This window comes from Panthera pardus, unplaced genomic scaffold (assembly GCF_024362965.1).
Source record: "Panthera pardus isolate Hobbes unplaced genomic scaffold, ASM2436296v1 HiC_scaffold_16, whole genome shotgun sequence".
Lineage (NCBI taxonomy): Eukaryota > Metazoa > Chordata > Mammalia > Carnivora > Felidae > Panthera > Panthera pardus.
Window position 1 is genome coordinate 3,867,190 of NW_026526721.1, and position 23,641 is coordinate 3,890,830.

A 23,641-nucleotide genomic window follows, 5' to 3' on the forward strand; every position below is an offset into this window, starting at 1 on the left:
CTGGAGCCTGCTTCGGATTCTGTGTCTCCCTCTCCCTGCCCCTCCCCTGCTTGGGCTCTTTGTCTCTCTGTAAAATAAACAAACATTAAAAAAAAAAAAGTTTTAATAAAATTTTTAAAAAATGAAAAAGGCTGTCGCTACATCTGTGAAATGACCTGATGAATGGGGCACGGGAAGAGTCTAGAAGGTACCGGGCTGGCCGGAGATTCAGTCACTCTTCAGTTAAGATGCAGTCGGTCCCAAGGTCCCTGGGCCAAGAAGCTGCCGACCCGGCCGTTTTGAATGCTGTGAAAGCTTCCGTGCCGCCGTGGGCCCAACGTTCCCGCCGCTGAGAGAGTCTGGGGGCCTGAGGAGCACCCCCCCCCCTGCCGAGGGTAATGAACGCCACCACCAAGCACTCACGTGGCTCTTTCTCCCATCGAACACCCGGAGCTATTCGCACTTGTCCACATTGAACCATTTTTGACCAACCACCGCGGTAACTTCGCGTGGTTCGACGTTCATCCGACATCACTGCACGCTCGGCATCACCACCGACACTGATGGAAACGACGCTGAATTAAAGCCCACTGCCGTGCCAGACACGCGTGCCCAAATGACTGAGCCAGCGTGGCCCCATTCCAGGGACTTGGACCGTGGGGACCCACAGGGAGCTCTGAGCTCCCTCTCCCACGACACCGGTCATGCCGCCGTGCGAGCTGTCAGTGATGCGGGTACAGCCAACATTTGCCGAGTGCCGTGGGCACCAGGCAGGTTTTCCCGTTTAGTCCTTCCGACAACGTTACATGATGGCTCTACTAGGATCCCATGCTACAGAGGACACAACTGAGGCCCGGAAAGGTCAAGGAGGCAGTCAACGGCAACACTGTCCAACAAGTAACGACCAGTTCACTTGCTGTCTATCCCACCTGGGTGCTATACTGCATAGTGACCTCCCAGGACAGCAGGTCCTAATCCCCAGAACCTAGAAATGCCACCTTCTTTGGGAAAAGGGTCTTTGCAGGTGGGAGCAAGTTGAGGATCTCGAGATGAGATTATCCTGGATCACCAGGGCTGACCCCAAATGCCGTCACCAGACTCCCGTCCTCCAGGTCCGCCAGGTGCGTGAGAGGGTCAGTGGCTGTGGTTTTAGGCACCTCGTCTGTGGCTCTTTGCCACAGCCATCCAGGAGGTGGCCTCTTCTTAAACCGCTTTCCAGGCCGCTGCCGGCTGGACAGTGCTGCTTATGGGAAGCTTCCTACATGCTTTGCTGCACATCTCACAGTCGAAGGCTGATCGCACCTCCCTAGGACAGACCCGGAGCCGTTTCAAATGGAAACGGTCCTTCTACCCCCTCCCTCTGTCTTCCCAACAACTTGGGTTCTTGTCCCTCACTAGCAGGACACCTTCCCATCGCCCTAGAGCTTTCCAACGCTCCTCTGAAAACGTGGCCCCAGAACATAATGCCCAATTCTTGACTCTGCGTGATCCGAGGGTACCGTTGCCCTCACGTCTTCACCATCCTACAGCCGTGAGCCAGATCCGGAACCTGACATTTGTCTCAGTGACACAGCAGATTCCCTGCGTCCCCGGGTCTGGAACCGCGTTTCTTCTGGGCAACCCTGACCCATCTCTGGAGAAGCAGATCAGGGGCTACCGGGAACGCCCCCTTTCCCGTGATCTCCCGGGTCCGCCTCTGTTCCTCTTTTCCCTCCAGGCTGCCAGCTTGCCACCTGAAAAGGTGTCACCCTGTGAAGGTGGAAATGCAGAGGACTCCAGCCAAGAGGCTGAGCGCCCGGTTATCGGAAGCCTGGCCGCCAATGAGGAACGCTGGCGTCCGTGAACCTGAAAGGCTGCTTCTCACCAGCCCCGGCCGCCTCTCCAGCCAGCAGCCCTGCGCTGGCCAGGCCACAGGTTGGCGAGACGTTTCTTCATGGAGCGGAACAGCTGCGAGGTGCCAGCTGGGAAGGAGACAGTGTAGGAGGGAGTTAGGGGGACCCTGAATACAGTTTCACCTGATCCGGAAAACAGATCGTGTTCCCGCAAGAGAAGCAGGCACCGCGAGGTTACTTCTGACGGCTCTTGCTTTGTGCAAGAATCCAGCCACCCATCGCGTCACTCACTGGATGACTAATTTCACAGGAACAGCATCGGGGATTCGTGCTGTCTTTTCCACGGGTCTGTACTTCCAAACCATTCCAGCAGACTGCTCATTTATATCAGCGTCTAAATGGAAAACATATGCCGCTTCCCTGAGCGATGTGCAGTGGGGATTCACTCCGCCTTCCTGGTCTGGAAACGCCGCCTGTGTCTCTCCTGCCCTGCGAGAAGTGAGGTCAGGGCGGTGCAGAGTTTTTCCCACTTGTGTTTCGCTCTCGAGCGGCCCTTGATCTCGAGGGAATCTTGTCGCCCACGGCGTCGAACAGCCTGGCAGAGTCTGGCTGACGGCATCCCTCACGGTGAGTGGGGTCTGCTGTCTTTTCAGGTTACTAGCCAGAGGATTTTTGGTGACTGTATTCCAACCTTCTGTGCTCGCCGAAGGACAGGATTCTCCCCCGGAGGCCACAGTACAGGAGACAGAGGATGGTCTGCGGGAGGCTCTGTGCGAGGCTTAGCGGGCACATTTGCGCGTGGAGGGTGGTGCTGATGTCGAATCAGACCCCAAAGTCAGGAAGCACAGCAGAGGAGCGTTTTGTAGCCGGAAGTGAGGCTGGCAGGTGCATTTTTTTAAGACCCGGGGACCCGAGGAATAGTCACCGCTAATAAACACTTGCTGAGTGCCTACTGTTTGCCAAGTACAGGGATGCACTGGCAGTGACCAGGAAATGAGCCTCCCGGCCCCGTGGGATTTCACCTGCCGCGAGATGGAACATTCCAGTGGGAGAGGACTGCACACCGCCCGCTCCTTGAGGGGTGCTGGGGACCAGCCCCCTCCCCAGCGGGGGCTCACAGCCTCTGCCCCTTACCCACAGCAGAGCGGGAAGAGTCAGTAAATAAAAACCTTCAATTATCACCCCAGTCCGGCTCTGCATCAGCAAAGAAAAATCCCACCACCCGAGAGTGCTGGTCCACTCCTGACCCTACACACGGGGACACGGCCAGCGGGATGCCCCGTGGCGGCTCTGGGTCATTCAAAATTGGAGAGGTGTCCTCCAGCCAGAACACTGCTAGGAAAGGTCGCCTCGGGTGACGGACGGGGACCGGGTTGTCCGTGAGAACCAGCTTTGGGACCTTTTGCCAACGGTCACCTTCCTTTACCTGGACTTTCTCTTCTGAAAGTAAGTGTGATAGGGGCAGGTGCCTCCTGGGGGCGCTCTACAGGTTAACCGAGGTGAGACCATAAGGAGCTTATTACAAAGCCAGGGTGAGTTAAGTGCTAAGCAGCTCTTGGCCGTGTTATTATTATGAGCAAAGGGAGGGACCTCACTGTGATGCTCCTTTAAAGGGGAAAGGCATTGAATTACACTGCCAATCAATTCATGCTCAGTGATAACAACACTCTCCTTAACCACTTTGCAGAGTCAGTGGAAGTTCTGGTCTGCAGAGCAGAATGTTGGGAGCAAACTAAGTGCCCCCCCCCCATGAGGAAGATTGCACAAAACCTCATGTCATTGCTGTGGAAGGTGATCACAGGGTTCCCCGCTTCTCCGCGGGGGGGACATCTCAAGAGCCCCAGCGGATGCCTGAGCCACGGGTGGCACCGCACCCTCTCACATACTCTGTGCTCTCCTGCGTACGTCCCTGTGATAAAACTCAACTTATAAATCAGGCACGGGGAGAGATTAGCGACAGTAACAACAAAATAGAATCATAACAATATTCTGTGACGAAAGTTACGTGAACGTGGCCTCTCTCTCTCAAAATATCTTACTTCCCGGAACTCACCCTTCCTGCGCTGATGGGCATTGTGACAAGATGCCCACGTATCCAGGCTACGTGCTGACATGACATCGGAAGGAACTTCGTCGGCTTTCAGACCTCGGGTAAGTGACACCGTGGAAAGCGAAACCGCGTACGAGGGGACCGCTCTGTTACCCAGCCATCGGAAACCATACTCGTGAAGACCGGTTTGCGTCCTGGAAAACTCTCCGTGACAGGATGGTGAGTGAGGGAAGCCAGGAACAAAACCGCACTGACGGCAGGATTTAAACAGCGCCAAAAACCCGGGAGTGACCAAGAAGACAGAAACAGTTGCTGGGGCACCGACACCAGCATTTGCCCTTCCTCCTTAGGTACAAGCTGTTAAAGTAACAAATCAGGTTCTGGGAGGAAGAACGGGACCGCGTGAGGTGGGCCAAGTCCAAAGCGAAGGTGCCAAGCCCGTCACAGCCCGTCCTGCACCCTCCTCTCCCGCCAGCCCCCGCCTGCAGTTCGTGCCCGGTCGCGAGGCCTGGTGTCGCCCGCCGACGTGTGTCCCCAGCGCGCCCGCTGTCCCCCGCCAGCTGCTGCTCCCGCGTACCCCGCTTTGCACCCTGCCCAGCTCAGTTACAGCGGGGTCAGTCGCTGCACATGGTGGGAAAGCCCACGGAACGGGGCTGGGCCCGCAGGTGTCCCCCTCACGTGGAGAACGTCTGAGCCACCTCAGGCCCGGGCTCCTTCGCTGTCTGTGCTCCTCCGTCCCGAGGGTCTATCCTCAAAGTCACCGCGTGTTCACCACGTGAACACGGCCTTGGCCATCTTAGTCCCGGGCCCACCCTGGTCTCAGCAGGGCCGGTGCCCTCATGCAGTCTTCCCAACCCCCCTGGAAACTTCCGCTGTATCTCATTGGCTAAGGTGAGTCATGGGCCACCCTACCTGCAAAGGAGGTAGGGAAAAGTGGTCTTTGCGGCTGGGCACACATCCACACAAAGCTCACTCCAAGTGCCGTCACTAAGGAAGGAGAGACCGGGTTTGGGGTCTGCCACGACCCCTCTGGTCTATTCTCTGCCCAACAGCAGAGCACGCCTGAACACAGGTGCAGTCATATCGTCCCGACTGCCGCTGAGCGCCCTCCAGAGTCTGGTCTGACTCCAAGGACAGACGGCAATGTCCTGCTTGCTCCTGAAGCCATAGGAACGGGACCTCACATATCATGGAAGAAAGGGGCACCACCTGTGGAGTATGAAGGAGTCTTGCCAAAACAGGGTCAAACCTGAATCTGAATCCCATGGTGTGTCTACATCAGGGGTTCGTGCCCTAGATGGGGATCATAGGCAGACATCAGGGCTCCAGGAATGTAGATGAGACAAAGAATCTTTATTTTTGCTAGCGTCTAATTAAAATGCAGCCTTTCCTGGGGCACCTGGGTGGCTCAGTTGGTTAAGCATCTGATTTCGGCTCAGGTCACGATCTCGTGGTTCGTGAGTTCGAGCCCTGTGTCAGGCTCTGTGCTGACAGCTCAGAGCCTGGAGCCTGCTTCAGATTCTGTGTCTCCCTCTCTCTGCCCCTCCCCTGCTTGTGCGCTCTCTCTCTCTCTCTCTCTCTCTCTCTCTCAAAAATAAGTAAACATTTTTTAAATAAGAGAAAATAAAATAATAAAAGATAAGATAAAATAAAATATCAAAATAATATAAGATAAAATAAGAGAAAATGAAATGAAAGATAAAATAAAATAAAATAAAATAAAATAAAATAAAATAAAATGTAGTCGTTCCTTCGGTCAAGGCTCTGGTACCCACAGAAACCACAGAAGCCGCCTACCACAGGACAGTCTGGCGCTTCTCTAGCATCCTCTGGATGGTTTAGCACGGTTAAACTGCACGATTTAATCAGTACACGAGGCTGTGTATAGCTTCCAACTCAGTTTGGGTTCTCCCAGAAGCAGGACCTGAGACGAGGACTCCTAAGCAGCTACTTCAGGAAGCTGGAGCAGGAAAGTGGGGACACAGGGAAAGGAAGGTGACAGGGAAGTGTCTTCTACAGAGGTGGTTCCAGAGTAGACAACCACCTGATTCCCTCGGGAATCTCTGAGACGAGAGGCCACAGGCGTGCCCCTCCTGTGAAGGCTTCCGGTGGGGAGACGGAGCGGCCACGCCCAGCAATGGACAGGGGACCCAAGGGATGGGAGGGGACAGTGTGGCTTCGGACAGCTGTGTCACCATTCGGGGTCATAAGATTTTGATAAGTGTGTCCCCGTATGGTCAGTTTGCCTCGTCATCTGTGCATTTGATGCACCTGGGCACATTTTGTGAAGGGATCCACTGGCCTCACCAAATGCTCAGGGATCTGGGCACCATTAAAGGAAGAACCAGCTGTGGTTTAGAAAATTCAGAGGAGGGGACAGGTAGTGGCAGCTCCTCCCGGATGCCACTCGGCAGATCCCAGCTTAAGGGGAAACTCAGCTGGGCAAAGGGACCAGAGAGGTGGACCCCAGAGAGGTGGAGGGGAAACCCCAGATTGCACCTCAAACAGACTGTTAAGAAATGATGGGGAGGATGATGGGGCATCAGAAATCTCAACAGACTGGATGTTTGATGATACTAAGGAACTCCTGTTTTGTTTTTGTTTTTTTTAATGTTTATTTATTTTTGAGGGAGACAGCGAGCGAGCATAAGCAGGGGAGAGGCAGAGAGAGGAGGAGGGAGAGAGAGAATCCCAAGCAGGCTCTGCACCATCAGCACAGAGCCTGATGCGGGGCTTGAACCCACACACTGTTAGATCATGTCCTGAAATCAAGAGTCGGACGCTTAACTGACTGAGCCGCCCAGGCGCCCCTCGTTTTGGTTTTTTAAAGGATGGTATGAGATGGTGTTTGGGTGTTTTTTAAAATCTCTCAGTCTTGGGGCACTGGGGTGGCTCCCGTCGGTTGAGAGCCAGACTTTGGCTCAGGTCATGATCTCATGGTTGGTGGGTTCGAGCCCCGTGTTGGGCTCTGTGCTGACAGCTCGGAGCCTGCTTCGGATTCTGTGTCTCCCTCTCTCTCTGTTCCTCCCCTGCGTGCACTCTGTCTCTCTCAAAAATAAGTAAGACATTTAAAAAAAATTAAAAAACATCTCTTACTCTCATCTCCTAGAGATACATCCTGGAGCCGTGACAGATGAAGTGATATGGTGGAGAGGGTTCCGGATAATGGGGTGGGGGTGAGCGGCCGATGGGGACAGAGACGGAGCAGAAAGGGTCCCAGGGGAACAGCACATTTTCATCACACTCCTCTCTGTGCTCGTACCTGTCTACAAGTTTCCAGAATAAAGACTGAAGAATCTCCATGGCCTTACCACACCAGCACAAGGTCCTGCCCCCTTGTCTCTAACCCCTCCACTGCGCCCCGTGCCCACCACCTCCACGTTCCTGGACTCCACCGTGCACGCGCCTCTGCTGGGGCCTGGCCTCACCCTGGGTCTGAGTTTCCCGGGGCTGCTATAATGAATGAGCACAAACGTGGTGCTTACAAGAGAAATCCACTCTTAGGTTCCGAGGTCAGAAGTCTAAGATGCGGGGGTGGGCAGGGTTGTGTTTCTCTGGAGAATCCAGGGGAGTCTCCCTCGAACATCTCCTCTCCCTGGCTCTGCCCCCCTCTTATAAGGACCCTGTGGTGACTCTGCCCTTACAAATAATCCAAGATCACCCCCCGAACCTCAAGACCCTTAGCTAATCCCATCTGCAAAGTCTCTTCTGCTGGGTAAGGGACAGGATCACAGGCCCTGAGTCAGGATGCAGACATCTTTGGGGTTTGTCATTCAGTCACGCATCCTCCTTGCCAGCTTACCCCCGACTGCACTCTGGTCTCTGCCTAAAGGTCACCCTGTCCAGGGGCCTTCCCTGGCCACAGCACCTGAGACTGCCCCCCCCCCCACCTCCTGCAGGCCTCATCTCACCTGCCACTCTCCTTAGTCTCAGTAGCTGAACCACTTCCCCACCTTTGGTATTTGTCCACACCTGTGTTGTCTTCCCTACTGAAATGGGAGCCAAGGCATCAAGGGCTCTTGGGCACTGAAGGGTCCATTAGAAGAGTACCTGGCAAATAGCAAACACTCATTAGAGTGTGTTGCACATGGGAATGGATGGATGGGTGGATGGATGGATGGATGGATGGATGAATGGTGGATGGATGGATGAATAGATGGATGGATGAATGGATAGATGGTGGATGGTGGATGGATGGGTGAATGGGTGGATGGATGGATGGATGGATGGATGAATAGATGGATGGATGAATGGATAGATGGTGGATGGTGGATGGGTGGGTGAATAGGTGGATGGATGGATGGATGGATGGATGAATAGATGGATGGATGGTGGATAGATGGTGGATGGATGGTGGATGGATGGGATGGATGAATGGATGGATGGACGGTTGGAGGATGGATGGCAGATACGTGGATGGATGAATGGACGGATGAATGGATTGTGGATGGATGGTGGATGGATGGATGGATGGATGGATGAATGGATGGTTGGAGGATGGATGAATGGATGGATGGATGGATGGTGGATGGGTAGATGGTGGATGAATGGATGGATGAATGGATGGATGGGTAAATGGATGGATGGATGAATAGATGGATGGATGAATGGATGGATGGTGGATATAATGGATAGATAAATGGATGGATGGATGGATGAATGGATGGATGGATGGTTGAATGAAGAGATGGATGGATGAATGGATGGATGGTGGATGGATGGTGGAAGGATGGATGAATGGATGGATGGTGGATGGATGGTGGAAGGATAGATGGATGGATGGATGGTTGGAGGATGGATGGTGGATGGATGGATGAATGGATGAATGGATGGTTGGAAGATGAATGGATGGATGGATGGATGGGTGAATGGATAAATGGATGGTTGGAGGATAGATGGTGGATGGATGGATGGATGGATGGGTGAATGGATGGGTGAATGGATGGATGGATGGATTGTGGATGGGGTGGATGATGGATAGATGGTGGATGGTGGATGGATGGAGGATAGATAGATGGTTGGAGGATGGATGAATGGATGGATGGATGGATGGATGAATGAATGGATGGATGTGCCCAGGTGGTTGCTGCTGCCTGAGAGAAGTGCTTTGGGGCTGTGTCGTCTGAAGGGTCATGAGTGATGGGGTCCCAGCCTCCTGCCCAAGGACAAACTTCGTACACGAGCAGTTTTCTGGACCAGAAAGGAGCCACTGCTTCCGGCATTCAGAAGGCACCTGCCACTCTCCCGTCGGCCAGTCTCATGGAACAGCAGCTCAGACGAGGATACCCACTCGATCCCGGAGCAGCCAGGACAAAGGCGGACAGAGCGAGGCTGCTTCACATTCCACCCAAGCCAGATGGAAAACACGGACCACCGAGTCACCTGCGGAACACCACCCCACTCCCTTGGCCAAATGAGTGACTATTCGCTCTTGACCAATCACGGCTTCTCTCGGTGTTGGCGTCCGCCTCCCTCTAGACGAGATGTATGGAGAATGTCCAGCCTAGACCAAGCCCCCCTTCGTTAGTCTCTCCCCACACTGTCCTCTAGTGGACTCTCTCTGACCCCCTACGGGACGGCCCCGAGTTCCTTGCTCTGTGCCTTATCTCGCGGCCTGGAGTCGCAAACCCTGTGTGCACACTACAGGTGCCTTCCATGGTCTGCGACCGAGGGCCCTGTCGGAGCGGACAACACAGGCTCTTCTCCTATTGGCACAGCTCGGCTCAGTCTTCAAGAACATCTGTGGATATCGAAGGGAGTAAAATGCAATCGCCGGAGTTTTCGGCGGCCTCCAGACCCTGGCGCGCCCCCCTTAGGGTGACCCTCGGTGTCACAGAAGCTGCAACGGCAAGAGCAGCCATCGCCCCGCAGCTGGGGAGCAGCAGGGGCAGCTGCCTCCCGAGGGCAAGAACATTCCACGGGGCTCAGCCTTCCGCTCACATGCCATCCACGGCTGCTTTCAGGCCACGAGGGCAGAGCTGAGCCGTTGAGACGGAAGCCACGTGGCCCGCAGCCCAAAACATTTACTGTGTGGCCCTTTCCAGAAAATGTTTGCCGACCCCTGACACAGACCCCTCCCACACACAAGAAGAAATACAGACAGTTTCTTCCAGACACAAGGCCACCTCTGTGTGCTTCACCAAGTTCGGTTTTGGACAGTTGTCCTGGACGGGCCTCCCAAGGCAAGAGGGACAGTGAGGGAGCCGAGAGCTGACGGAACAGGTTGGGGTTCATCTGTTCTGGGATTTGCTGACCGGCACTGGGGTGTTAGGACCCAGGGCGGTGTGGGGGAGACACGGAGGAAGGCGGGGGAAGGGCAGAGCGAGGGCGAAACCCTCCTGGAACCCGTACTTTGGAGCTTGGAGTTTAAACCCGGTTTGGGCCAGGATGAGCTGAACGCAGGTCGGACCACCCCCCACCTGCTGGACTGTCATCCCTGCAGCCCCGCCCCCCGCCACGGCCACCAAGGAGAGGAAAGGCAGCACCTCGCACCCGGATGTCGATCACTTCATAGACGCGCTGCACGATGCTGTCTAGCGTCGCGGAGACGTTGGCCACGGGCACCGGCCACGGCAGGCCCAGCAGCAGCTGCGACACCGTGGTCGAGGGGTCCCCACTGGCCGACTGCAGGTGGTGGACGGAGGGGTGCAGCGGCTGCAAGGCACTGGTGACCTGTGGAGCCAGAGTCAGAGCGTCACTCAGCGGACAGGCACCCCATCGGGCAGACGGGGAGACTGAGGCCAGGAGGGGTGCAGACCAAATGCACACACACACACACACACCACGCTACTCTGCAGAAAAGACCCTTTGCAACATTTCTACATCTGTCATCACCCCAGCAGACGTCCTGCAAACCAGACCCTAAATACTTTTATGACACGGTTGTCATGGCTCGAATCGTGTCCCGTTCAAAAACCCCGGTGTTGAAGTCCTAACCCCCAAACCTCGGAACGTGACCGTATCTGGAAATAGGGTCATTGCCGATGTCATTACTGATGACGAGGTCATTGGGGTGGCCCTTTGTCCAGTTCGACCGGTGTCCTGGACACAGAGATGGACTCTGCAGGCCCGGGAGGGAGGGGCCTGGGACGGACCCTTCCCTCACGGTGCTCGGCAGGAGCCAGCCCTGCCTGCACCTCCGTGCCGGCCTCCTGGCCTCCAGAACGAGCGGGGGGACGCGTGTGCTGTGTGGGCCCCGCCTGTGTCACAGACGCCCCACGGGAAACATCGGCCCCAGGCCCCCCAGCCCCACCCGTGCCCCGAATCAGGCACGGAACCAGAGGGAGGGAACCCCCGGTCTCCTGTCGTGTGCGTCTGGGTCTCACTTTCTGCTTTGTTTTTGAGATTTCATGACCTCTTTCCTCAATTCATACAAACTCATCTTTCCCCGTCCTCGTGTCTCCAGACCCCAAGATAGCGTTGACCCAAGAGGCGGTTTGGGGGGCGCGAGAGCCCGGGTCCCCGGCAGACCGGAAACACCCCTCACGGGGGCAGGGACACAGCTTGTGACGTGGGAGGTGGAACAGGGTGCCGGCTCGAGCCTCGCGGGAGTCCCTGCATCAGGGAGCCCCGTGCTGGCCGCAGCCGGGAGCCCGCGGGAGGCAGGTCCCCCCGCAGGTGGTCACAGTGTGCCTGGAGGGGCAGCACCCACTCATAAGAGAAAAGGGGTGACTCAGGACAACATTACTCCAAATGCCAAAAACCACAGCTCACAACCTACGTCATCAGCACCACCGTAAGCTCCTCACGTGTGCTTTTTAAACCTCAAACCCCCTGTCTCAGGTAGGATTATAATGATCCTTATTTAATGGAAGCATCTGAGGCACAGAGAGGTCAGGTAACTTGCCCAAGGTCACACAGCAATGAGTACCGTGTCGGGATTCGCCGGGAAGTCTGGCTTCTGAGCCACGTTTCGAACGGCCGACTGGCCAGCCCAGCCCGTCCACAGGCCACCAAGAGACAAAAATCACTTCCGGTTGGGACAGGCAAGGAGGCTTCCAGGTGAAGGCGATGGCTTGGAATACCTGCCTCGCTGCTTTACCGGACGGCCCGGAGCAAGGGGAGTGTGGGTGCCGTCTGTCTCGGGCCCCCCCCACCGCCAGCTGGTCTCAACATCGAAGAGGGACTCAACTCTGACACTGACCCCGTGACTCCCAGTCGCAGGAGGGGTGCAGCCTAGGCCCCCAGGTGGATGTCTCCGTAGCAGCCACGGCCCGCACCACGAGGGGGTGCCTTTCAACGGGCCCCCCTCGGAACACCGCCCCGTGCGCATTTTATTGCACACGATGCATACGTCTTGCAAGCTGCTCTTTTTTAGTTAAGAATTCACATTGGGGGACGCCTGGGGGACTCAGTCAGTTGAGCGTCCGACTTCGGCTCAGCTCACGATCTCGCGGCTCGTGGGTTCGAGCCCCGTGTCGGGCCCTGTGCTGGCAGCTCGGAGCCTGGAGCCTGCTTGGGATTCTGGGTCTCCCTCTCTCTCTGCCCCTCCCCCGCTCACACTGTGCCTTTGTCTCTCTCAAAAATAAATAAACGTTAAAAAAAAAAAAACTTAAAAACAAAACTTAAGAATTCACATTCGGTCCTGAGCCAGCCATTCCAGGGTCACCGGCGGGACCTTCCGCGACCCTCGGTTCCCACCCAGTGTCTCCACCTGTGTCAGCCCGGGGCCGCCTGCCCTGGAAAGGAGCCCCGACCAGGCTCTCTGTGCCCCCACCTACCATGGAGTACAGAAGCCGCATGTGATTCAGCAGCCTGGGGTCCACCTCCTCTAGCTCCTTGAAGGCCATTTTCACCAGGACGGTCACGTCGTACCAGAAGGTCACCGGGTCCCTCTCTGGAGCTGCGTGAGGGCACACGCCGGTGAGCCGCAGGCCTGGGGGCAGGCCGGGGCCGACGGAGCCCCAGAGAAAGAAATCTGCTGCCAGGGACAGTGTGGGACGCTTTCCCCACCTGCTGAGCTCACTTCTCTTACGTTGTAATATACGTAATCCTACGTATACCATGGAGGTTATTATTACACACAACGTGCACTAGGTATGCGGTATATAGTATGTGTGATATTTACGCTCATGTATGCAGTGTAACAGCATAATCCACACACACTGATACTATTTTATACTATGTATACCTGTTACCACATAACCACACAAAGATAGTACATATTCTACTGATACTATGACATACGTTACGTACGACACGTACGCATTATTTATATATGTTTCCCTAGTTCTGAGCCTTGACCAGCCCGTTCCCCTGGGGGCAGCCTACGGGGGAGAGCAGAGCTTTCCAGATCCGACAGGTGTGTGCTGAGGGCCGGGCCACACACCCGCGAAACCAATGCTCCGACAGCGTCCTGGGTCCCTGGGGTGCTGTGGGAGCCACCTGCCACCAGCCTTGCGCCTCTGCACCGGGACGCAGCCCAGCTGCCGGCGAGTACCGTCCCGGGCCCCCGGGCTGCCTCGGGCACACTCGGGAGATCGGGGTCACTGCTCTTGCGGGAATATCCTCCCTCCCCGGGGCGCCTGTGAGCTCTCCCCGCCTGAGACTTCAGCGGCCGGGTTTGGACAAAGACACTGCCCGGGAGCAGAACGTGGCCCGTGCACAGGGCTGCGGGCTCACCCAGACCAGAGCTTCGACCCTACCTCGGGGAGCGGGAGCCACACAGTGGTGGCCCCGGGGGGAGACGCAGCACTTCTGAAGCCCGGGGCAGTCTGTGTCCAGCGTGCACGACGAGGCGGGTGCTCCTGGCCCCCCCGCGGGGCAGACCCCGGGTCTCGAGGCAAACTCCCTGGACCGATTCAGGGCTGGAGGAAAAGTGATCAGCCATCAGTGACGTTGGCAGCGGGCACGGCGTCCGGGCCCCCCGGGCACCGGATGCGACCCGCGGTTCCCGGAGACGCACAGCGTGACCCACTCGAGGGCCGTGTCCTGGGCCGGGCATCGCCTCACCACATCCTGCAGAGCCACCACCGAGGGCCGCTCGCTCTGACTTTAACATAGTCTAACCATCTTTCCCGGAAGGAGGACAGTGTCCACTGGCACCCTGGGGGTCTCCTTTCTAGGCCAAGTGCAGGGGCTGCACCGCCCCTCTAGAGGCCCCCTTGCTGCTCTGTGTCCCAGTGGCTCACGCACTCACTCACTCACTTGACATTTACTTAGCAACTACTATGTGCCGGGCATGGGCTAGGTGCCCAGGATCCAGCAGTGGGCCGGAGGCCAAGTCCCCACCTTCAGGACACTGGGATTCCAGGGGGCGGAGGCCAGTACGCACATAGACCTGTGGAAACTCGGCCCAGGAGTAGAGGAGACACGCTGGGCCTTTGAAGACTGAGACGTGGTGAAACTCCTGGAGAATCTGGGGGCTCGAGGGGACTGACCAGGAGTCAAGGTGCTGGTGCTCAGGATGATAGAAAACTCAAGAGCAGGGCGGAGAACCTGACCCCAGTGGAGCCAGGGCGCTGCCCTCAAGGGAGGCGCTGTGCTGGGGACACTCCTGTGGCAGGACCCGCCACAGCTCACGGGGCCGCACACCAGAGGTGCAGCTGGGGACCAAGGAGGCTGGGGGCGGCAGGGAGGGGCACAAGGAAGGTGCGACCCCGGTGCAGGTGTCCGAGGAGAGGCCCGTGTGATCACAGCCTTCCTGTCTCCCACCCCGGGGATGAGGGCTCCAGCTACCTTGCTGTCACACAGGCCCCCCCGGCTCTGCCCGGATTCATCTAAGGCCCTGCACCCCGCCGGGCCTTTGGAAGTGCAGCTCTGGGCCCTCTGGGCTCCAGGGAGAGCAGAGAAGGCCAGCGGGTAACCAGGCTCTGCAAAGGGGAAGGTTAGCCCCTGGGAGACGCGTGGGGTCCCACGTGGAAGGGAAGCGGAGGGGCTGCAGTCCCAGGGACAGCCCTCGGGACTCCCCGGCGGTCTCCGCAGGATGCTCCACGGACAGAAGGGAGGTGGCGGCCCCTCCTTGCGTGGGAGCCCATCACCCGGGGTGGCTGTGCCAGCCAAGGAGGGGAAGAGAAAGCAAAAACTGCCCAGAGGAGAGTCTGTGTTTGCTCTTCTCACGGAGCCAGGCCGCCGCCTGCTGCTGGACCCACGCTGCTGAGCAAGGGCTCGAAGTTCGCTCTCAACACCATTTTTCCTTTCCACGCTGTCCCTGGCTCCCTCGCCGCTTCCCAGGCTCCGGGTGGCTGTTCTGATGTCTAAAGTCCTGGAGGCACTGCCACGCCGGGTCTGGCTTTGGGGGCATGGAGGGTGGGCCTGTGGCACAGCCTGAGGTCCTCGCTGGGCTGGGAATAACAGCATCCCTGTAGCGCCACTGTTCAAGGACCTCAAGTCCATTGTTTTCTGTCCCATGGTAAAAACTAACGCTCTCCAGGCTAAGGAGACAGGAGATTAAATGTAAGATGAGCTCCTGGGACAGAAAAATGACATCAGGTTAAAAAATAAAATCCGGGGCGCCTGGGTGGCTCAGTCGGTTGGGCGTCCGACTTCGCTCAGGTCATGATCTCACAGCTCGAGAGTTCGAGCCCCGCGTCCGGCTCTGTGCTGACAGCTCAGAGCCTGGAGCCTGCTTCGGATTCTGTGTCTCCCTCTCTCTCTGTTCCTCTTCTGCTGTGCTCTCTCTCTCAAAAATAATGTAAAAAAAATATAAAAATAATTTAAATAAAGGAAAATCCGGGGTGCCTGGGTGGCTCAGTCAGTTAAGCATCTGACTTCGGCTCAGGTTACGATCTCACGGTTTGTGGGTTCGAGCCCCGCGTCGGGTTCTGTGTCTGGAACCTGCTTCAGACTCTATGTCTCCCTCTCTCTCTCTCTGCCCCTCCCCCGCTTGTACTCTGTCTCTGTCTCTCCCTCTCTCAAAAATAAATAAACGTTAAAAAAATTTTTTTTAAAAAAGCAAAATCCAAAAAACAGCGTGACGTTGAATTAACAGCGATGCTCAGTGTTGGTTCCTGCGTTGGGACAAATGCACCATGGTAACGAAAGACGCTACCATCAGGGGAGCTGGGGCGGCTGTGCGGGATCTGTCTACTGTCTTGCCACCCTCTCTGTAAATCTGCAGCTATCCTAAACTAAGAGGTTTATTTACATGGAAAGAAAATAGGGGCCACCAAGAAAAACCGGCTCCCCAAAATGGCTGCCTGATCTCAACAGAAGTGACTTCAAGTTGAAGTCCATCGTAAATGGGCTGCCGCTGCCCCCCACCCCACCCCCCGTCCTCAGAGCTGGACGGCTTGCTGAGAGCCCAAGAGAACACTCAACAATTCGAACTTGGGGGAAAGTCAAAAATCTGCTTCTCCTTCCACTAACTCAACACAAACAATGAAACAGGACTGTCCAGTGCCTGGCAACCCGGGGTTAGTTACAGTTCAACGAGCCAGCCCGGAGCTTTCCGTCTGGGCAGCGGCACTGAAGCTCTCCCCAGGGCTCGGAATCCGATCGGCTCTGGAATAATCGTCCCACCCGGCCTCCTTCCTCGGAGACCTCCTTCCCCAAAGGGGTCCTGGTCGTCAGCCTGGGGAGGCTCCCGGCCCCCTGGGGTCCTGGGCTTTCCCGTGAGCCTGCGGGAACCGGGGCCGTCTCTGCAGTTGGCGAGCATCGGTGGAGACGCTCCCAGCAATTCATCATGAGTGAGTCACGCATCGGTCCACAGCACTGTTTGTAGCATATGATACTCATCACGGCGTTCTTTATAATAAAGAGCTGGAAACAACGAGACGTGGAGTGGCAGGGGCTTGCTTAGTAAGTGCTGATACATCCGTCCATATGAGGCAATGCCATGTGGCCATTAAGTCATGCTGCGGCATAATACTTATTGACAGGACAGATGTTCCAGATACATTGCTAAGCGGTAAGAGCACAGTACGAAAAGTCTCGGCCAGGGTGACCATGCTTTTCTAGAATGTCTGCCCCGAATGAAGACTCCAAGAGAATATTGATGGTGGTCATTTGTGGGCAGTGGGCTAATGCTAATTTCTCTTTGTTCTTTTCTGTTTCCAGATTTCCTGCGCGGCTCGTGTATTCACTGTCGTAATTGTGTTAACGATTGCATTGAAGTAAAATCACGCGGGACCTATCGTTGCCTCCCCGGTGCTGGACTTAAAAGAAATAACGGGAAAAGTCATGTAGACTGAAGGGAACATCGCCCGTGTACTCTACCTGCCTTCCCTTTCTAGATGGTCGGGTGCTGGGTGGGAGGGGACAGAAGCAGGCAGGTCTGAGGTTTCGCCGCGGCCTGGGGGTAGGACTCCCAGCCCTTTGCGAAGATACAAGTCAGCCCGCACTCGGAGGGAAGTACCTTCTGCCCGCGTGTCCTCCCCAAGTTCCCAGGCTGCCCTCCCCCCCGCCCCTGGCTAACACAGGCACTGGCCCTGCCTTGTTCTGTGCAAATAACAGAACGGGGCTCCCGGGTCACTTAGAGAGACTTGTTCTGAAGAACCAGCCTGTCACCAGGCACCTCTGGACCAACTTTGATCCAAGGAGCCGAGCAAGCGTGGAGAAGGTCACGGTGCTCGCACAGCCAGCTGCGGGGTGGCACCAGGCCCTGGCACCACACAGGGGCCTTCCTGGGGAAGAGGCCCGAGCTCAGCGTCCGCCCCCCCCCCCCCACCTGCACCTGCCATGTTGACCCCCACCACCACCACCACGGCCCCTTCCTCCAATCTAACGGGGGGGTGGGGAGCCCAAAGCCCATGTCCATGCCACCTCGGTCAAGTCACCTGCCTCCCCTGTCTGTGACTCCTTCTGCATAAAGGCAATGCTCCTGGCCATTGGTGACCAGGAATCTGCCCGGCTGGCCTGTCACAAAGGACACACTCATGGAAGGCCCTCTTCCCCTTCTCCTTCCTTGCAGGCTCCTGACGGCCTCCTCTCTACACTGCTGCTGGAATGATGCCTCGAAGGCCCAGGGGGACCCCAACCGCACTCAGTCACCTCTGAGGGGCCTCTAGTCCTCAGGGGAACTGTGGAGGCCTATAGAGCCTGGCCGGCTAAGATTTAAGGTGGGAATGTTTGTAGCCCGGGAGACAGCTGGCTGGCTGAGAAGCAGCAAAGCAGACCAGGAAAACGGGTCTCCTTTGAAAGGTCAAGGCTGGAAGCAGCCTGTGGGGCAACATGTTTTCTCACCCTGTAAATGCTTAATCGAAAGCAGCAACAGCCCCCTTCCTATGACGTATACACCGCCCCCGTCACGTTCCCCTCGCTGCCTGCACATCACTACCCTGATTGCACTGTTGCCCTGGATCACTTAGGAGTATGCTTTGTCCCTGCTTTGGAAACTGCGCGTCCCTTTCCCCTGCACCCCTTGAAACGTACTGGTAAGATTCTCGGCAAAAACCGGAGAAGAGCTTTGCTCGGGGCGTCACCCCTAGAGCGCTTGGCCCCCTCGCCCTCTCATTTCTCTGCTTCAGGGGTCTGGAGTAATCTGTCACCCGCCGCCCCAGGGTTTGCTGGTCAACCCGGCAGGGAATCCTCCTCGTCCCGCTCCCCGTGTGTCCCCCGCCACAGCCCCGCCATTACCTGCAGCTTCCCAGAGAGCCCTGCCCGTGGGACTCTCTAACTAGAATGTTCTGGCCCTCTCCACACCTGGTGAGTTCCCAGTTAAAGGCGCCGAGACTCCAAAAGTGGGGTTGATGTCCCACGAGAGGCATTTCCTGGGGGCTGGCTTGTCGAAGGCAAGACAGATGGACAGCAGGTGGTGGGGAGGGGACGCCAGCCCTCCCTCGGCAAGCAGCCGCACAGAAAACACCAGTCAGCAGGACGGGGGCTGGGAGGGGGGCTCCTCCGGCCCCGGACAGGTGACCTCACTAGTCGAGTGATCTTACAACAGCGAGCAGGTGGGAAGAGTGTGGCCTTCCCTGGTGAAAATGGTCAGAGCAGGGCTGCACCCACCCGCTACCTAACCGGGTCCTGAGCCTCCATGCCAAGGTACCCACACTGGGTCCCCCACCACCCCCAGGAAGAGAGGTGCTCCCCGCGGGGCTCCCTTCGTGCACGTGGCCCCGGAAGACAGTGAAAGCGGAAAACGGGCCAGTGTCTGCACGGGAAGGGACTCCCCAGATCCAGCACCTGGGCAGGACACCAGGGGACTCTTTAGGGCGCCAGTGGGAACAGCCAGGTGGCACCAGGCTGGGGGCCCTGGGGTCATACATCCCCACCTGGTTTTTATTGGTGGTGGCAGCGTGGTGATGGTGGGCAAGCATCAGCCATGCCCGTGGGGTTGCTTCGGGCGACCTGAGAACGGCGTGCTCGGCATGACTCAGGGAGCCAAGCCCACGCAGCCTTCTGGAAGGGCTGCCCCAACTACGTCCTACAGCCCCTGGGTGGGGAGGGGGCCGGTGCCCCTGGGTGCAGCGTCCAGGCCCCAGCCCGCTGCCATCCTGGCCATGGGCCCTGGGGGTGTCACGTGGGGTGCCCCTCCCAGACCCCCTAGACTGCCGCTGGGTGCCCGCTGGAGGCGGCAGACCTCATGCCTTGGGGTGGCCCCTCGGAACTCACTGGAGCCACATCCTTCCTACCTCCCCTCCCTGACTGGGTGGGGCCAGGGAGACCTTATGAGGCTCAGAAACTCATTTAGATCTGGTACTGACTCAAATGTAACAGCCACCGCCACCCACCCATACACACACACCTGCATCCTTTCACCTGGAAGAGGTCTTCTGGAACGTTCCCTCCGTGTCAGGAGGGCTCAGACAGTGGCGGGACACAGCCACACAGCGCGCTCTGGTAACTGCCCCAAGCATCTTCCCAACAGCCCTGAGGAAGGAGGAGGACTTGGGGGTCCCAGGGGGTGAGAGGGGCCGAGGGGACCTTTCTGTCTCTTTCACACATGGAGGCTCGGATTAGGATTTCAGTTAAAGAAAGCATTCCACTGCAACTTTTAAAAACAAAAGATTGCCCTCTCTCTCTCAAAAATAAATAAACATTAAAAAATTTTTAAAAAGCCGGGGACGCCTCGGGGAGGCTCAGCCGGTTAAGCGTCTGACTTCGGCTCAGGTCATGATCTCACGGTTCATGGGTTTGAGCCCCACATCAGGCTCCGTGCTGATGGTTCCAAGCCTGGAGCCTGCCTCCGATTCTATGTCTCCCTCTCTCTCTGCCCCTCACCCACTCACACTCTGTCTCTCTCTTTCCCTCTTAAAAATAAATAAACATTGAAAAAAGTTAAAAAGAAAAGATTGGCTGTCAATATAGAGGACATCTGCAGTGCTGGTTCTCAAACTCAGCTACGTGTTCAAATTGATCGAGAGCTTTAAAAAAAAAAATTCCAATGCCCCAGCGATGCCCCAGACCAACTCTATAACAATCTCTGAGGACTGGACCCAGCCATCAGCGTTTCTAAAGCTGCCCAGGGGCCTTTGATGTGCAGCAGGCCTGAGAGCCACTGCGCCCAAACAGAAGTTCTCAAAGCGGGGTCCCCAGGGAGCATCGGTACCACCTGGGAACTTGTACTCCACCCCGACCCACGGGTTCCAAAATCTGTGGGGTGGACGAGCCATCCAGACAATCCTGATGCACGCCCCAGCTTGGGGACCATTGTTCCAGAAGGACCTAGTAGGTTCAGCTTGGGGACCACTGTTCCAGAAGGACCTAGTAGGTTCAGCTTGGGGACCACTGTTCCAGAAGGACCTAGTAGGTTCAGCTTGGGGACCATTGTTCCAGAAGGACCTAGTAGGTTCAGCTTGGGGACCATTGTTCCAGAAGGACCTAGTAGGTTCAGCTTGGGGACCACTGTTCCAGAAGGACCTAGTAGGTTCAGCTTGGGGACCACTGTTCCAGAAGGACCTAGTAGGTTCAGCTTGGGGACCATTGTTCCAGAAGGACCTAGTAGGTTCAGCTTGGGGACCATTGTTCCAGAAGGACCTAGTAGGTTCAGGGCTAACGATGTGCACAGCGACCGTCCTGTTATCAGGAGTCCCGGGGAGAGGACAAGGGAGCCGCCCCTCCCTCCTCCCCCCACCCGCCGGCACCCTGGACTCACGCGGGACGCAGTAGAGGCCCAGCTGCTCATAACCCCGACAGCAATCGGTCACGTTCCTGGGCTGGGGGATGTCCACGGCCAGGTACTGAGTTCTGTACACCGTCTTGGGGCACCTCCTCCACGGGATCCACCCGCCGCAGGGAGTGTAGGTCACGTGCGACGTGTGGACGGCCTCCACTTTCTGGACATTTTGGGTCACGGTGTAGTTGCACAGCTGGAAACTCAGCAAGGAAAGGCCGTTTTCTGCGGGGGGGAGGGGAGGAGGGCAGGGATGGAGGGAGACAACAGAGAAAATTCGGGAATCAACTCGCTAGGAGGGGTTCTGGATAAGTCCTCCACTTCTGCAAGAGCGAGGGAATCAGGACCTCGGGCACCGGCAGAGCCCCCGGGCCTGCCCACCAGGCAATCGCATGAAGTGGGAGGAACGAGGCGTAAGGGGGACCTACACGCCCAGCAGTCCCCTCTGCAGAGCCCGGAGATGCCACCGGGTCCGATCCATGCTTCCTGCAGCCCAGGGGCGGACCACACGCCGAAGACATGGAGTGGGGGCTCCGGCTTCTGGGGCTCATGCGCCGCGCCCCCTGGTTCAGCGGGCTGGAGCGTCCTGAATCGCCCCTGAATCTCCACGAGCCCCGGGTATGCCGCACGTGGAACGCACGCACACCCGTTCCCCCCGGTAAATATGCATGAAGGGCTGCCCCTCGCCAGGCCCAGATGGCAGCGACAGTTGGCATGGGGCGGAAGGGTAAATAAACGATGCTTCGAGCACACGTGAGAAGTTCACAGGTGGCAAATTAGCGCGGATGGGCGATGAGAGCACCGCGCCCCCTGGAGGACGACATCCACCTGCCGGCTCGCTCTCTGTGTCTCTGCCCTGGAGCCCTCTTGCTGCGCACAGACGCCCGTGGCCCCTGTCCCTCCGTCTGCACGATCGTGGGGTCCTCAAGACCCCGAGGCACCCCCTACCTTCACCAGCCTGGGTCGTGGGGCTCCCGTGTGCCCACGGAGCCTCTGTGGTAGCAGGAATTGTTACGGGCTGAATTGTGTCCCCACCCACCCTTCCGAAATTCATGTGTTGAAGTTCTGGAAATAGGTTTTGGCAGATATATTTAGTTAAGAGGAGATTATGCTGCAGTAGAGTGGCCCCAATCCATGATGACTGGTGTCCTCACAAAAGGGGGAATCTGGACACAGAGACAGACACGCAAACGGGAGGGCGCCACGTGAGGACGCAGGCAGAGATCGGAGCGCTACCTCGACCGAGCAAGGGTGCCAGGGTCTCCAGAAAACCCCCGGAAGCGGCGAAGAGAATGGAGCGGATTCCTCCGGAGAACCCAGCCCTGCGCACGCCTTGATCTCGGACTCCTGGCCTCCAGAGCAGGGAGGGACTAAATCGCTACTGTTTGAGACTCCACTGCGGTGCTGTGTCGGGGCAACCCCAGGGAGCTAACGCTTAGCAGCGAGCCTGGGGCTCTGCCCTCAGGAGCCCTCCGTGTAGGAGGAAGGAATCAGATACTTACTTAACCTCTGAGCTCTAAGCTTTGTGCAACTGTGCAGCCGCAGGGGAGGCGCTCAATATTATAGCGTCTACCCCTCCGTGAGAAGCTGGTCTTCTGGGAGCAGCTGCGAGATGGCAGCAGAAATAACCTGCATCACCAACACTAGGACAGACTCCCTCCTTGACCTCACAGCATCCCACGAGCATGCAGAAAGCAAGACTTTGGGGGCTGGTGACCCCCGGAGAGAAATGGGGCCGAGCCAGCCGTCCGGCTCAGGCTGATGAGGGAGCCTGCAGCCTTACTCTGGGCAGAACGCGGTGCTGAATCCCAGCACCCAGGGCGAGCCCGCTCCGAAGCCACGTGAGCCAAGGGGCTGTCTCCCAGTCGACACTGCGGGTGGCAGGGCCTCTGGGAAAGGACATCACCTGCTGCCGCTTGTCCCCAAGGGGATCGGTTACAGCGCGCTTTGGAGAGGAATGGGGAGGCCCTCGTACCTGGGGTTGGGCAGCAGAAACCAGCTTCCCAGGCCAGGTGACGGCCCAGAGCTTGGATGTCACTTGGATGAGGGACTGGAGAGGCCACTCACCGAGTGATGGTGCCGAGCAAGACAGAGCCCGAGGCTTCCTGCACCAAGAATTTGGCAAGGTGGCTCTAGATTTTGTTTTGCATCTGAAACCAAAGAGGAGATGCCAACCACTAATGAAGGTTACATTTCCCCAGCCTCTAGAGAGCCACTGTCTCCATCCAGTCATGACAAGGTCCCAGCTGAGCATCAGCAGAGCCTTCCTGCACGCAAAAGTGCGCACACACACACACACACACACGCACGTCTCCCCCGAAAGTGCATTTGGTATCTATTTGTTTTGTTTTGTTTTTTGCCTTTCCCAGGGGACACCAGGTCCTCTGAATCCTGGTTCCTTGGCAGAGTCCAGAGGAGAAACCTTAGAACAATTCCTCCCTGTTCTGTAAATCCTTCTAGGAGCCACCAGCATGGGAGTCGGGAGTCCTGGGTTTTAGTCTCAGAGGTGGGAAACCTTATCACGCTGGAGTGAGTGTCATCCTGGGGTCAGAAGATCCGAATTCGCACCCGCTTCCCCGAACACCAGTTGTGTGATTCTGAGCTCGTTTCACGCCCTCCCAGTGACCCCATCCCATGGTCAAATACTATCCGTGCCCCCCGGAAGTAAGTAAATGGAACTTCGCCTGTAACAGCAGCATGTGGCACATGACAGCAGGTGGCTGAGCAGCCCTGATGTGACACTGAGCCTCTGCCCCCCGCCCCGGGTCCCCACAGGCACCGTGAGGG

At 57.1% G+C, this 23,641-nt stretch overlaps 1 protein-coding gene and 2 long non-coding RNA genes across 3 annotated transcripts in view; 1 reads left to right on the forward strand and 2 right to left on the reverse strand.

Annotated features, from left to right (window-relative positions):
- The window catches only part of UMODL1 (uromodulin like 1), a 65,064-nt gene that overhangs the window by 39,676 nt on the left and 1,747 nt on the right, over positions 1-23,641 (reverse strand). The window contains exons 3-6 of the mRNA XM_053903042.1: positions 20,837-21,079; positions 13,506-13,667; positions 12,582-12,703; positions 10,347-10,533 (exon numbers count right to left, since the gene is read on the reverse strand). Of these exons, the coding sequence (XP_053759017.1) occupies positions 10,347-10,533; positions 12,582-12,703; positions 13,506-13,667; positions 20,837-21,079 (714 nt within the window). The remainder of the gene's footprint in view (positions 1-10,346; positions 10,534-12,581; positions 12,704-13,505; positions 13,668-20,836; positions 21,080-23,641) is intronic.
- On the forward strand, positions 15,962-19,986 carry LOC109256949 (uncharacterized). The gene is made up of 3 exons (XR_002075841.2): positions 15,962-16,487; positions 16,858-16,913; positions 17,711-19,986. It is a non-coding gene; the product is annotated as an uncharacterized LOC109256949 (long non-coding RNA).
- On the reverse strand, positions 16,651-17,414 carry LOC109256950 (uncharacterized). Its single transcript, XR_002075842.2, has 2 exons — positions 17,283-17,414; positions 16,651-16,955 (listed from the first exon to the last, which is right to left on the reverse strand). It is a non-coding gene; the product is annotated as an uncharacterized LOC109256950 (long non-coding RNA).